Source organism: Pimephales promelas, chromosome 8 (assembly GCF_988280905.1).
Source record: "Pimephales promelas chromosome 8, fPimPro1.hap1.1, whole genome shotgun sequence".
NCBI classification, from domain to species: Eukaryota; Metazoa; Chordata; class Actinopteri; order Cypriniformes; family Leuciscidae; genus Pimephales; species Pimephales promelas.
Window position 1 is genome coordinate 36,861,930 of NC_142776.1, and position 16,873 is coordinate 36,878,802.

Consider the following 16,873-nt stretch of genomic DNA (forward strand, 5'->3'; position numbering starts at 1 on the left):
TGTTGTCACATTAAATCGCCCTCGCAGCCAAAACACAATTATGAACACTGTGTAGTCTCAGACGCCATAATTGGCTGAATCTGCTTTGAGTGCTTCCTGATAGCATTAATGGACTTTTAATATTTCGCTGAGACTGAGGGACGGAAAAAGCAAAAGGAGAAAAGGGACTAGTTGAATTAATTGAGTAATTGAATTGCATTGTATCCAAACTGGTGTCTATTAACACACTATTATCCACAGACTGATGCTGAGTTCAGACTACATGATTTCAGCCTGATCTGTTTGGCATACATGTTGTGGTGTTCGTAAACGACGATAGGCGTCAAGATGCAAGAATCTATGGAAAGCCAATAGGGACAACACTTTGGCCCTGATTCCATAAGAATCAATCGTTTTATCTCACATAGTGGACGACGACCAACGCAAAGTCATGACAGAAAGGCTAGCATGCTTGTTTACTTATTTATTTGGGTCTGCCACATCTGTGATGTTGACCAATAGGAGCACAGAAGCTCTTCCATACACAGCTTTACAAATTTCCATTTAAAATTTTTAATAAATGCATGCATTTTTAAAATTTGAATTTATTTATTTATTTTAAAAAGGACCATGCACATTAATAAACATGAGCACTCAAGTCCATCATGTAAATGTGCCAGCCATACAGGCTATTTCTAAATGTAATTATATTATATTATATTATATTATATTATATTATATTATATTATATTATATTATATTATATTATATTATATTATATCATATTATATTATATTATATTATATTATATTATATTATATTATATTATATTATATTATATTATATCGGGTGGACAATGCATAATCTGGCAGTGACAATCGCATAATATATTTTATGAAATATTATATTATGTTATATTATACTATATTATTTTATATTATATTATATTATAAACCGCTCTATCCTCTGCAAGGTCACTGAGATACTGGAACTTAAAATTATATTATATTATATTATATTATATTATATTATATTATATTATATTATATTATATTATATTATATTATTATAATCCACTCTATCCTCTGCAAGGTCACTGGGATACTGGAACTTAATTAAAAAAAAAAAAGCAAAACTACTTTTTTAAAATGAACGAACTACTCCTTTTAATACATGCCTATGGAATAGGGCCACTTTACTGAGCATTTGGATGGATTTTTTCCATCTGGAATTGACTGGATGGTGAATGTTTCTATATGGCAGAATGGATTGGTTACGATTAATCATTCATAACAAGACTTGCAATACTAATTTTGATTCCATGTTGACCTTAGATAGGGAAAAAAAATCACATAATCTTTAAAGTTTCTGAAAGTTTGCAGTCCAGTACGACCGATTCACACCCACTAACACAAAATCAGGAACATTTATCCATGGAATAAAGAAAAAAAAAATAAGGTCATTTTAGCATCGAATATTTCCCAGGGGTCTGCAAATCAACAGACTGGTTTAATGGCGTAATGAGGACGGGAGCTGTTTAAAATGACCCGAGATGCACGCTTTGCATGAAGCAGACCTATTTTAGAGTCTAACTTGACTAGACTAATTCACTACGGGCTTCTGGATACAGTAATTACCCAGTGACCATTCAGACTGATTGCAGAAATATGCTCCATTTTCAGAGGAAAATCTGAGCTTGGAACTTTTGTGTGTGTGTGTGTGTGTGTAGTCAGCTCTGCAATGCAGCTCTTTGTGAAGTCAAATTTGCAGCTTTGTTCTGTGTATTCATTGGCGTCCTGGAACACAGTTCTCCATGCTTTGATTCATCCACGCCACCTCAGGAAACACTTTGATCCTCCTGCGCGTGAACGTTCGAATGCTTGTTCGTTTCGTTCCAGATGCTTTAAAAAGCTACGGCATGCGGCGCAACATAATCACACCTCTCTGAAAGGCGACTAATTAGGGAACGAAAATGTAAGGTTGCTAAGGATACAGGTCACCTAAACTCAGAGATAAACTGTGGTGGGCAGATAAACTGATGCACGCTCTGTTTGCGATGTTTTGATTCACTAATGGAATCATGCAAATCAGATAACGATCCGAAAAGGCACTAATAATTAATGCAGGTCAGGTGTGCATGGAGGAAGCAACAATCATGTGACTTTAATGTGACTGTGTGTGGCATCACAAAAACACTGAATAGCTCAATGGCATTACTGTATATGGACTCACAGAGATGGATTATATCCCTAAAAATCTTCATTTGTGTGCATCTGAAGTCAAACACACCAGGAATGGCATTAGGGTGAGTAAATGAACAGAGAATTTCATTTTTAGGTATCTCTTCTATCTCTCCACATATTGCATTGATTTACTGCAATGAAAACATAATTTTATAATATTTAATTTTACATGTACTGTAGAGTAATATTACTTCAAAAACACCTAAATTGATCTTAAACAGCAGAAAGTATTCTCGAACACACTGTGCATCAGGAGAGATATGATCATAGCGCTCTTCTCTATCATTTAATCATGATGATTTACTGCTGCAATGATTTATTAAAAATGCAGATGGTCTTTTTAAAATAATTAATTGCACTAAACATGTTGCAATATATAATAAGCCTAATCCTTTAAATCAAACTTTTAAATGAGACTTTTTGCAAGTTTGGCAACTTTGAAGTGAGTGTGCTTTGTGTGTGTGTGTGTGTGTGTGTGTGTGTGATGGTTGAAGTATGTACTTTGTTTGCCGTCCATCGATGGAGTAGAACAGCTCCCGCAGCTCGTCGGTGGTGAGAATCCCGTCTGCGAAATAGGCTTTGAACTCCTCGAAGGACAGCTTGCCGTCGTCTGCAAGAAGACATGAGAGAATCAGCAAACACAGCTGTTGCCAAGATTTTTTTTTTTCTTTTGCGAAATAGGTTTAGCGCATTAAAAATTTACCTGATAGGAAATTCTAAGTCGATAGGGCTTTAAAGCAATACACCCATTTAGACAGAAAGAGATGGACATGCAAAGGGACCAATCACCACAATTTCTGCTTTTATGTGGTATTTAGTGGCAGATTTAAAGGTGCGTTGCGCAAGTCTCTGAGTTTTTGCAGAACTACGCCCCCTCTGGCGACAAGCGAAACTGCAACCAGAGGTGTGCAGGCTCATGGACACACACACACACACGCTTGCACAAGCTGTTCATAACCAAAGGAGCATCAGCCGCACACATCTTTTGTTTCAGTCGTCTTCAGAGGTAATAAAGTTATAAATCTGCAAGTCATTTTAAATATATGAAAGGAAAGGCATTTGAGCACAGCAAATTTCAGGAGTTAAAAAAAATCATGAGTTAGGCAAAAAAAGTGTGAAAGAGTTAATTTTTTAACTCTGACTACAGTTTGTGTTATTGGATACTCCCCGGCTGTGTTGTATTTTGGAGTTCATTCATTTTGGTTGTTTTAACACTACAACTGGAGTTATTTTCGAGAAATGTGCCACGACACAAAGGAATAATGGACTTATGTGCTTCAAATCCTATAAATTAGTGATGCACGATATATCGGCCAGCATATCGGTATCGGCCGATATATGTTCATTTTTAATGTTATCGTTATCGGCCTGGTAAGAAAATTTGGCCGATATATTAAAGCCGATAAATAATGTATTATTCCCTTCACACTGTAAAAAAAATATTGATGGTTTAACTTAAAAAAATACGTAACCTGGTTGCCTTAAAATTTTAAGTTCATTGAACTGGAAAAAGTGAGTTAATACAATGAAGGAGATTAATTTAACCATCAGAAACTCAAAATTATAAGTTATCTCAACTAAATAAATTATTATAAAGTTGATTTGACAAAAGAAAATATGTTGATATTACTCCACTGTAAAAAAAAATATTGTTGGTTTAACTTAAAAAAGTAAGTGACCTGGGTTGCCTTAAAATTTTAAGTTGATTGAACTGGAAAAAGTGAGTTAATACAATGAAGGAGATTAATTTAACCATCAGAAACTCAAAATAATAAGTTATTTTTTACAGTGCAGCTGAGTCACTTGTTGAGAACTGTTTATGTTTTTGAATTTCTTGAAATATGATTGAAATCTCTTCAAAAAAATGAAAATCTGGTGCGGGACAACATGTGCAACGCAAATCTGTCATATCGGCTATACAACACTATAATGAGAACATCATTATAATTGTGCGCTTGGGACGTGGATTTAATTGTGAGACTTTTGTTTTTGTAATCAGACTCTCAAAATTAGATAAAAATTTGGATTTAAGTTTATCGGCCGATATATCGGTTATCGGCTTTCAAATATAAAGAATTATCGGTTATCGGTATCGGCCAAAATTTTCATATCGGTGCATCCCTACTATAAATTGAGGCGTAGCTTGCAATTTTCACAAGATCTTTCCAGTTTTGTGTGCTTTACACATCAAAAACTTGGTGAATGGAGCAGAAACGCTGACTGAAATATAGGCTATTCTCCTGTCTTTCTCAGGTCAGATAAACACCTGGATAAAATGCTTTTTACTGATGGCAGATGTCGTAGATCAAGCCTGATCCGTGAACTACCATCTGCCGTTAGCGCACAGCTCTTATTATTAGGTAAAGTGCAGAACGTGTCATCCATCAAGAGCCCAAAGAGAAGAACGGGGAATTTACTCGCCAATATGTGACAGCACTCATTCATGGCTGACAGATCGTCTACATCACTTCCTCTCACGTCGCTGAACATTCGGCTCTCTGACATTTATCGGCCTCCCGAAAGACAGCAGATTCTTTTAGCCCTCTTGTGCTTTTGTGGTTGGCTGACACTTGAGCTCGACGTCAATGGTGACTTTTGACTTGACTTTCAGAACGTGGAAAACTCTTTAATATATAAAAAACTCATCTAAAAATCATATAAAGCCAATATTAACTAGAAAATTATGTGTAAAAAGGATTTAGGAGAAATGTTTTGTTGCCGTTAGTAAATCTCTGTGTATACACTCTCAGAAAAAAGGTACAAAAGCTGTCACTGGGGCTGTACCTTTTCAAAAGTTACACTTTTGTACCCAAAGGTTGCATATTGGTACCTTAGTGGTTCATATCAGAACCAAAAATGTACATATTAACACCTAAAATGTACATATTAGCACCTAAGATGTACATATTAAGACCTAAAATGGACATATTAGCTCCCGAAATGTACATATTAACACTTAAAATGTACATATTAGCACCTAAAATGTACATATTACGACCTAAAATGGACATATTAGCTCCCGAAATGTACATATTAACACTTAAAATGTACATATTAGCACCTAAAATGTACATATTACGACCTAAAATGGACATATTAGCTCCCGAAATGTACATATTAACACTTAAAATGTACTTATTAGCACCTAAAATGTACATATTACGACCTAAAATTGACATATTAGCTCCCGAAATGTACATATTAACACTTAAAATGTACATATTAGCACCTAAAATGTACATATATTACGACCTAAAATGGACATATTAGCTCCCGAAATGTACATATTAACACTTAAAATGTACATATTAGCACCTAAAATGTACATATTACGACCTAAAATTGACGTATTAGCTCCCGAAATGTACATATTAACACTTAAATTGGACAAAAGTCCATTCGAACCTTTCGAAAAGGTACAGTCCCGGTGACAGCTTTTGTACCTTTTTTTCTGAGAGTGTACAGTACTTGCGTTCTCTCGTAAATGCGTCTCTATAGCACGCATTGTGTATTGTTGTGTAATTTATACGCGGAAGTGAGTTTTTACGTGCATATGAGACGCAGTTTTTCGCATGCATCTGATACGCAGTTCATTGTGCACCCCACACCACTAATTCTACCCAAACGTATAATAATACACACACACCCGACACCTAAACCTACCCTAACCAACCCATGCATATCCTATGCACATAATAACTGACTTTATCGTATAAATACACATACATTCTATAAAGACGCATTTAGTGTAATCGGGTTGGTTAAATATATAGTTCTCGTGTGTCAACTTGTAGGCTACAGAATGACAATAAAATACCTTGAACTCTGCAGGGCCAGAGATCAGACGATCCGTTTCTTCTTCAAATAACCATCTGATCCACAAATAAACAATTTCACGGCAATGCATGAATGAGCTTTGACTGTTTTTAAGTTAAAAACAACATTTTTGTGGCCAAATGGACACTTAATTACACAGGAGGCTTAAAGCGACAGTGAACATATTCAGAGCATTAGAAAACCCTCCAACCTCTCCAGTTCGTTCAAGAGCAAATTTAATGGCCATCTGCGTTCAGTCTCTTCACAACAGACGGCGTCGCTGACCAGAATCATCTGTCTTTGGATCATTAAAACACACACTAGCCAGCCAAAGATGCACTTAAGAAGAAAAACAAGATCATTTACATCTTGAAATTTAATTAGGGTGAACGAAACCTCAGCAAGAAAGAGTCCAGGTACAGTATCAGCGGTTTGTTTTCTCTCGGAGAACTTCGATAATCTCCAAGGCATATTTAGATTAGCATTTGGATACTAGAAATTTAGTGGGTCACTGAATTGGGTTATACACAAATATCAGACACAAAAGTTATGTTTTTGTATAACAGATCTGATCTCAACTGAATTTTCAATCTGGGTCACTTGCATTCATTCATATCCGTGAAGATAAATATGGATTTGTTTGCAATTAATGAAATATTACACGAAAGTGATACTGTTCAAATGTCGGATCTGTAAGATAAAAAATATTTTATTTAGCAAAGCATTGGTGTAAAGTGATGCAAAATGACAGCAAAACATTTAAAATGTTACAAAAGATTATATTTAAAATAAATGCTATATGAATCATATTATATTACAGTCATCTTATATTAATAAAATAATAATATAAATATAACAACATTTTTTTTTTTAACATTGACAATAATCATGTTTTTTGAGCATCAAATCATCATTAGGATGATTTCTGAAGGATCACTGAAGACTGGAGTTATGATGCTGAAAATTCAGCTTTGATCACAGGAATAAATTACATTTTAAAATATATTATTAATATTATTATTATTTACTGTATTTTTGATCAAATAAATGTAGCTTAGTGAGCAGGAGCGACATATTTCAAAACATTAAAATTCTCCAAATATTTGCACAGTAGTGTATATTCATAAATATATCAAATAAAATATCAAAAATATATTCAATTAAAGAAATGTTAAAAAAATAATAAATATATTAAATATATAATACGTTACAACTTAAATGTTGTGATGGTGAAAGTATATTAAAAGTATGTTAAAATGTTAATACTAATGCACATAAAAAAGTACACATCATAACATTTTATAACAAAATATGCAATGCACAAAAATGCAGATGTCATTGTTATTGATATTATGATGAACATGCCAGTGTCAAGTGTGCTTGTTTAGTATTTAAAACATCCACTTTTTAAAAGATCAGAGCACTTTGCGGCCTGAACGCAGTTTCTATCATTGATTCAATCATGGATAGTGAACACTTGCTTTGTTAACACCGGCAGACGTTACTAAGGTCAAAGTTGAACTCTGAGTGATATCTGAAGTCTGCAGTCCGCTAGATCGCAGCTCTCGTAGTCCGGCTCTCAGGAGACTTGTATCTACTCTGCCGCTCTGCCTTATTTAGTCTCAAACTAATGTGTCATTCTGTGCTGTTGTCTGTCTGGGGATCAGCATCCTCTAATGCATCTTCCTAAGCCTTCCCCACAGATTCCATGCTGTGCTTCACACACATTTCTTGTGACAGAACCTCGTCTGTACAGTTACTTCAGGAATTTGTCCTGTTAAAGCCTGATTTAATGTTGAATCTGCACTTCAAACATGCTTAGGCATTTTAAAACATTTAATGACACTGGCAGCAACGTTTATTCACAGGGCTGTTTCACTAAAGGACAAAGATGCACAAAATAATTGCATGGGAGAATTGCACCAATGCAAAAGAGATGCAATGCTTTAGCGAATTCGTCCTCAATATTTTCACGCATTAAAAAACAAAAATGCTGTGCATCTGCAAGCCTCTAAATCTTCTCATGGCTCATCGCTTTAAAGTACACTTGAGTTTTACTTCTTTTTTTTTCTTCTTTTTTTTTTGATGGTGCAACAAAATTACAGAAAAAACGGTACAAAAGCTGTCACTGGGGCTGTACCTTTTCAAAAGGTACACTTTTGTACCCAAAGGCTGCATATTGGTACCTTTGTGGTACATATTAGCACCTAAAATGTACATATCAGCACCTAAAATGTACATATTAGTACCTAAGATGTACATATTAGCACCTAAATGTACATATTTACACTTAAAATGTATATATTAGCACATAAAATGTACATATTAGTACCTAAATGTACATATTTACACCTAAAATGTACATATTAGCACCTAAAACATACATATTAGCACCAAAAATGGACAAAAGTTTACCTTTTGAAAAGGTACAGCCCCGGTGACAGCTTTTATACCTTTTTTTCTGAGAGTGTACCAGGTATTTTTTTTGCATTGCACCAGAAATTATATATATTCACATGCACCATTTAGTGGATAAACCTGCAGCTTGAGCGCTTCAATAGCACACACACGTCTCTTTTCTCGTGCCCACGTTTGTCCCTCACCGGAAGGATCCAAAATAATAGCCGAGGGTTTCTTTGAAGATAAATCGTTGCACAAAGGCAAAAAAAAAAAAAAAAACTCTGAGTATGAATGAATCTTTAAAAGTCATTTTCTGTATGATGGAGGTCTAACAAAAAAGAAAAAGAGAGAAAAGGATGATTCATACATCTCTGCATGAACACGAGTTCAAAGAGCATGCAGGAGGTGGTCAAACTTATTTAAATGCATTCAATTGTAAAAAAAAAATATATATATATTGAAGTCCAAGATGAAGAAATTGAAATAGTTTTTGAGCATTTTGGATGCAGAATTATTTATTTATGAGAGTGACACAATTCCCCTGCAGTAACGAGACAATAAGAAGCTTTATTTCCACAGGAAAAGACAGTATCATCTGAACATTTAAAAGAGGCAGTTTTATTCCTTTTACAAAGAAACCCTTTTTTTATGAAGGCGTGCTTCAAAAGGAAATTCTTTTAAATTAAACAAAGTGGGAATTCACAGGACAGTCTGTGGCTTCTGCCAATGCGATGCTTTATTTCATCACAAAACCTCCAGTCATCTGCTTCTATAAGCGATTTCTCAGTTGCTCAGTTGGAGAATTGCACATGTCATTTTTCATCTCAGTATGACTTTCAGAACTACTCAGAACAGATCTAAAAAAGTGCAATTCTCACAGATAATTCAACTCGGGTAGGATAAGAAGAAAGGCAGTACCTCAGATGAAAAAAAAATCAATAGTGCAAAAATAAAAACGAATATTACAGCACACAGTGAGTTCAACGAGTCAAAGTTTCCCGAAACCATCGTTCCAACGAACATTCACAAACAGCATCGCAGAGTTGTGTGTTTGGGAACGACAGATCTCGAGCTGTGGTTAGAAGCAGTTTCTAGATTGCATGTGGACTTAACAAATCTTTCTCTTGAGCAAAATAAGCAAGCTGACATTCAGTGCAACCGGTGTCTTTATTTAGAATACATACAAGTGTCATTTACGTCTATGAGTGTGACGCTGTGCGGAGAAACAGAGCTGAGGCTGGGTCCAAACGCAGTGTAGCTTTATTAAACAAACTTAAAACAAGACACTAGAAGCAAGACTCGAGAATCGTGAAAGCACCAACGTAACACACATAAATTCAACAACCAACAAAGACAGGGCAGAAACACAGGGCTTAAATAATCAAACGAGCTAGACAAGATAACAAGGGGGCGTGAGAAATGAGAAACACCTGGGATAAATAATAGACGGGCAATAACTAATAACGAAAACACACAAAACCACTACGTGACAATGAGTTTGTCAAGATATTTAAAGCACTGTATTGGAAGAGTGCGCATGTGTGAATGAGTCTATGATTGAATCTGGAAATAAAGCGAAATAACTGAAAAATGAGAAATAGTCCTCGGATGCCATGTCTGTAACTTATATCAAAACATAGCATTAATTCGATCTCAAACAGTTTCATTAAAATAAGTCATTACTCCACCACTTTTGTGACGTCATAAACCAACATGGTTAAACATACAATCAAAAAAGTCGAAAAACGAAAAAGTCGTGACAAGCTAGTTGATTTCTTCAACGATACATCGTACTGTGGTGAAGCATTGAGTTAAGGCGTTGTACGGGAAACACATCCCTGAATGTTTTTTAGAATGTTCTGAATGTTTTTTTTAATGTTCTGAATGGTTAGAATGTTCTGAATGGTTTTTTTTAAATGTTATGAATTTTTTTTTAATGTTCTGAATGGTTTTTAGAATGTTCTGAATGTTTTTTTTAAATGTTCTGACTGGTTTTTAGAATGTTCTGAATGGTTACTTGAATGTTCTGAATGGTTACTAGAATATTCTGAATGTTTTTTTGGAATGTTCTGAATGCTTTTTTTAATGTTCTGAGGGGTTTTTAGAATGTTCTGAATGGTGGCTAGAATGTTCTGAATGGTTACTAGAATGTTCTGAATGGTGGCTAGAATGTTCTGAATGGTTTCTAGAATGTTCTGAATGGTGGCTAGAATCTTCTGAATGGTTTTTAGAACGTTCTGAATGTTTTTTTAAATGTTCTGAATGGTTTTTAGAATGTTCTGAATGGTTTTTAGAATGTTCTGAATGGTTTTTAGAATGTTCTGAATGGTTACTTGAATGTTCTGAATGGTTACTAGAATGTTCTGAATGTTTTTTGGAATGTTCTGAATGCTTTTTTTTAATGTTCTGAAGGGTTTCTAGAATGTTCTGAATGGTGGCTAGAATGTTCTGAATGGTTACTAGAATGTTCTGAATGGTGGCTAGAATGTTCTGAATGGATTCTAGAATGTTCTGAATGGTGGCTAGAATCTTCTGAATGGTTTTTAGAATGTTCTGAATTGTTTCTAGAATGTTCCAAATGTTCTGAATGTTTTTTTAGAATGTTCTGAATGGTGGCTAGAGTGTTCTGAATGGTGGCTAGAATGTTCTGAATGGTTGCTAGAATGTTCGGAATGGTTGCTAGAATGTTCTGAATGGTGGCTAGAATGTTCGGAATGGTTTTTAGAACGTTCTGAATGTTTTTTTAAAATGTTCTGAATGGTTTTTAGAATGTTCTGAATGGTTTTTAGAATGTTCTGAATGTTTTTTTAAATGTTCTGAATGGTTTTTAGAATGTTCTGAATGGTTACCAGAATGTTCTGAATGTTTTTTGGAATGTTCTGAATGCTTTTTTTAATGTTCTGAAGGGTTTTTAGAATGTTCTGAATGGTGGCTAGAATGTTCTGAATGGTTTATAGAATGTTCTGAATGGTTACCAGAATGTTCTGAATGTTTTTTTGGAATGTTCTGAATGCTTTTTTTTAATGTTCTGAATGGTTTCTAGAATGTTCTGAATGGTGGCTAGAATCTTCTAAATGGTTTTTAGAATGTTCTGAATTGTTTCTAGAATGTTCCAAATGTTCTGAATGTTTTTTTAGAATGTTCTGAATGGTGGCTAGAGTGTTCTGAATGGTGGCTAGAATGTTCGGAATGTTTTTTTTAGAATGTTCTAAATGGTGGCTAGAATGTTCTAAATGGTTTCTAGAATGTTCGGAATGGTTGCTAGAATATTCTGAATGTTTTTTTAGAATGTTTTGCATGGTTGCTAGAATGTTCTGAATGATTGCTAGAATGTTCTGAAGGGTTTTTAGAATGTTCTGCGTGGTTGCTAGAATGTTCTAAATGGTTTCTAGAATGTTCTGAATGGTTGCTAGAATGCTTTGAATGTTTTTAGAATGTTCTAAATGGTTTCTAGAATGTTCTAAATGGTTTTTAGAATGTTCTGAATGGTTTTTAGAATGTTCTGAATGGTGGCTAATGCTTTAGTATAGAGTATTCTGAATGGTTTCTAGAATGTTCTGAATGGTGTTTAGGATTTTAATGGTCCCTACTCTCATCAGCCAAGTATATTCTGGTCACTAGATACTGAATGTCTTGGAAATCTGATCACATAATAAAGTAACAGCACTCCTCTCCTCAACAAATCATTTGTTAAAACACAACCCAGAGAAGCCTCAAAGAAACGCATGACCAATTCATTGAATAGCACAATTTTTCATTCCCTATTCTCTTTCTGTGACACGATTAACTCTTAATACAATCGTCTCCTTTCTCCACTTTCCTGATACTTTCAGCTCCTGCATCCTCATTATCACACTCATCTTTCCTCATATTTCTTCATCTCGAGTTCTGAGAGTTCTCCACTAACTCGACCAGCAGTGCTGTCAGATTGAGTCAACAGATGCAACGTGAGCAGACAAACACTCTGAAGCCCCAGCCAATCTGTCTGTTTGTCTGAGCGTTGAAAGAAACAGGAACACGCAGAGAGAGAGAGAGAGAAAGAGGAATAAAGAAGGGATTGAGGGGGAGAGGACGAGAAACAGGGTTTAAAGGACAGGAAAATGATGAATATGCAGACCGAAAGCTAGAACATTTCCAAACGGGCTAATCTGTGCAAGGAAAATGCAGAAGAACAGAAGGGAAAGTGCTGGTTGCATGTGAAGAGACAGTCGCAGTGGGCGTTCACAGCCTGCTTTGTCTCTCTCTTAGGCCTTTTTCATTACAGTCCCCAGGTTCTCGTTCGCTATGTGTGTCTGTGCTGACAGCTCCAGTATTTCGGGCCCTGCCGAAGGGGCAATAGACATGCTTGACGTGCCGTTTGTCGTTCAATTGGCCAGCAGCGACGGGCTCAGGCAGATGCTGAAACTGACCTTCTTTCAGGCAATATGATTCAGTTACGCAACACACACGAATGTGTAGAAGAACAAACCACAACCAGAGTATTCAAGCAGTTACTTGAATTTAAAGAAGCAGCATGTCATTTTAAAGAAAACAGGCCCCATTTAACGATCTAAGTGCTTCAGCGCTTGGTTTACGTTTGGTCCGAATCTTCTTTTGCTAATGGGACAAATGGTCGGTGTGTGAAAAATAAATATATAAAAACAAAAGAATATATAACAAAATAAAGCATTTACTATAAAGCAAAGCAAATGCTTGGGTGATATACTGAATTAATACAAACACTTATTGCATTAATACTCAAAAGTTAATTAGCAGCCCTAATTAGACTAATCTCAGAGGCACAACCCAGATAAGTTGGCTTGAAATGACCAGCACAAATCCATTCATCAAACACAGGCCTGTGGGAGAGAGTTTATTACTGTTAGTGTGAAACAGGACGGGCAGCTTTTAACTCATCGTCTAATCTTTAAATAATCTCCCTTCAAGTCACTGAGCTCAAAATCTTCACATGAGAGCTGAAACTCGACTAAAAGCTTGATATACTCTCAAGAGAAGAATACCAGCCAAACTCTGTTTATATTTCCCAACCTCAATGTTCTACTTAGCAGCAGCCGTGCTCCAGTTTGACACCAACAGCTCACTGAGATGCTTTATGATAAAATGCAATTTGATTTCCAAATATACTGAGAAGCTTCACATGTGCAAAACTGACCCCAATGCATTTTATTATGGTATCGGGTTCATCCTTTAAAGTGAAAATCCAGCTTCTTGTGTTTTACAACAAACCATGTGTAAATTCATTAGTCGACAGCATTGAGTATTTTCTGCTTAAAACTGCAGTGAACCAAAGACAGTCTCAAAAACACGCTGGTGTTTCTGACGTCACAAACGACCTTGTAACCAATCAGGGGTGCATTTCCCAAAAGCATCACGTTAGCCAACTATGGTCGCAACTTCCGTCGTTACAAATAGAGTTCAATGGAAATTGCGACCATAGTTGGCTAACGATGCTTTCGGGAAACGCACCCCAGATCAACGTGTGATCGCCAACCAGTGGATCTCTGAGCTGAGTGAGGGGAGGCGGGGCTCATTTGCATATTCATAGAGCCGCGAATACTAAATGAGGCAAGGGTGTCAAGTTACATCAAGCTACCTTAAGCCATCAAGAATTTTTTTTCAAGGAAAAATGTCATTTCGGTGATCAAAAATGAGTTTTTAAGGGATAAAATTGTTAAAACTGCTATTTAATTAAAAAAATATATATGGTAACAAACTTACACATAATATTTTAGAGTAGTTGATTTCTTTCATGGAATCTACCTAAATACGTCATGTAAAATCCCCTTAATTATTTAGTCTATGATACAATGAATTAAATATTTTTTGTGAAATATTCTTTTTTTATTTTAAGTTGTCGCTCAAAATTGTGTGAAATAGTGTATGGAAATTACATGTTTATATTTGACTTTGAATTATATAGCATTGTTAAAAGATAATCAAACTTGCTACAGCACAAACATTGTAATTAAGTTTTTGCATAACCATACATATCAATACATGCAGTTATTCACAACCTTACTATAAGCCCTACTCTTCTACACAAAGGTAACGATCAAATCTTCAACATAATAGAAACTCTTTCAAATGTCAAACATAACCGAACGTTAAACATTAACAGATGTTTCCCTTTACTCAAAAACACATAAATAACACTTAATATCAATGTTTCCAAGCATGCTGGGAACTAACAATGGTGTCTCGAAATAAAGCCTAATAAATGAGCTAATTCTCTTAAAATAAATTGGTAGGCTTTTTTCCTTCATTTATCAGCTTAATCGGTTCCTCTATTCAAGCCTCAAAATTGTGTAGGTTTCCTTAAAAAAATGAGGAAAATGTATCTCTTGGTTTCACAGCACAAACACAAGCTCTTATTCTCTCTGACGCTCTTATATTCTCCCACTCCACTTCTCTTTCTATTTCTCTCTGTCCTTGGTAATGATGAAGTGGCAAGAAGGTAATTGGCATTCTGGAACAATGGTAATGACCTCCGAAAGGACTCGTGCTGTCCCAGCGACAGACACTCATTTCTGATTTGTTTTGGCAGCGCATCATTCTGTTCATTTCGCCCTCTCTCTCCGCATGCATTAAAGTCCTTCTGAAGAATAAACAGTGTTTCGTGTGGCACAAAGGAACCAGCAGGACTCAAACTCCTAAAGATATCATGCATTCTGTACGAAATGAAAAGTTTTTTTGGTTTTTTTTGGCAACTGGCTATATTCGCATTTCCAGAAACATATTTCACTTAGACAATCTCACAAAAAAGAATGGCAAGTAACACAGTGAGTTAAACGTGAAGTTTTAAAGTAGAAAACTGGAATTTCTAGTAAGATCATATTCAATCAACTTCTATTCAGTATCCATATTAAAATAAGAGTGAAATATCGCAATTATAGCCTTTAGATAGCAATGAAGAGGCAAATAAAGATACCAACGTCTGAGATCAGCAGGTTTGATTCAGGAAATGCATGAATTTGATCAAATGTAAATATTTAATGCAATGTGAATAAAAGCTCAGCCTAATGCATAAATGTGGGGATCTTAATATGAAATTGAATGATCTCATCTGCAATTCACATTCATTTTTTTTAATGCATTACTGTCTTTTTTATTTCTTTTTAAGGAATGTTATATATATGAGCTATAATAATAGAGCAATAAAATCTTCTATTGTTTTATTCTATATTTATGTTTTATGTTTTAAAAATATTCTATATTTATTCTATAAATTCATGCATGCCCAGAGAGATTGTTAACCAATGCATCAGGTTATTTTTTGCAAAATAATTGTGCAAAAGTTGCATTTACAGATAAATAAATTGCTTTTCGACTTGTGGTTAAACCGCCGTGTAAAGCGAGAAACCTTTTAAATGTGATGCAGCAAAAGGTCAGATTCACACTCACCGTTTTTGTCAGCTCTGCGGAAAATCTGTGAAGAGATGAAGATGAAAAAAACAGTCAATGGCAGTTTATCAACGTGAGCAGCATTCAGAAGCATTGAGGATTGATGGAAATGAAAAGTGGAGAACAATATTAAACATCATTTGGCCTTTAATGAACTTCCCCTTTAGAGCTCCATGGTGTTCTCTCTTCAACACTGATGGAACGTGACATTATATCTGAGATTTCCTCACAAAGCCTGTTAGTCACACAAACAAACTACACATCATCTTAAAAACCATGCAAAATACACACTCTCTCTGTCTCTCGCTCTACTTTTGACCTCTATAATCATAGACTTTCATGAGGAGGGAGCTGAGGTGCATCCTGGGATGCTTTTTAAAGGGATTCTATGCTGTTTTTTTAGCTTAACAGAACAGCTTGAGAGTTATTGAAATGGTTATGTGACTTCTTTCGGGTTGAATGGTGGCCGTCTCGCCCTTCCCTGGTGCTTTGCGGGTGTGATTATGTCCCCATTGAAACAAATAAAAACATCGGTAGCTCTAGTAGAGCATTCATTCAGTTCGTTTGTTAAATAAGTGGCGATCTGAAGTGTGTTTTTGAAATCAACTGACCAAAGTGCTCGTTGCCGCTGCGATGTGTCAATATTACAATTTAAAATAGCTGTTTTCTATGTGAATATATTGCAAAATGTAATTTATTCCTGTGATCAAAGTTGATCAAACTTTCAGCATCATTACTCCTGTCTTCAGTGTCACATGACCCGTTCAGAAATCACTCTAATATGATGATCTGATGCTCAAGAAACATTTGCATTAATGTCAATGTTGAAAACAGTTGTGCTGCTTAATATTTCTCTGGAAACATTATAAATATATTTACTTAATGCATCCTTGCTGTATAAAAGCATGCATTTCTTAAAATAAATATTTCTGAGCCTAAACTTTTGAACACTATAGTGTTGCTCTGTTCATCAGAATCCTTTTGATCAAAACATTTTTAAGAGTATGTGAGAACCATACATTCTGGTACTCTGG

The 16,873-nt window shown here is 35.3% G+C and overlaps 1 protein-coding gene across 1 annotated transcript in view; it reads right to left on the bottom strand.

Annotated features, from left to right (window-relative positions):
- Window positions 1-16,873, bottom strand: part of necab3 (N-terminal EF-hand calcium binding protein 3) — a 39,941-nt gene that overhangs the window by 17,946 nt on the left and 5,122 nt on the right. The window contains exons 2-3 of the mRNA XM_039691817.2: window positions 15,840-15,864; window positions 2,724-2,832 (exon numbers count right to left, since the gene is read on the bottom strand). Of these exons, the coding sequence (XP_039547751.2) occupies window positions 2,724-2,832; window positions 15,840-15,864 (134 nt within the window). The remainder of the gene's footprint in view (window positions 1-2,723; window positions 2,833-15,839; window positions 15,865-16,873) is intronic.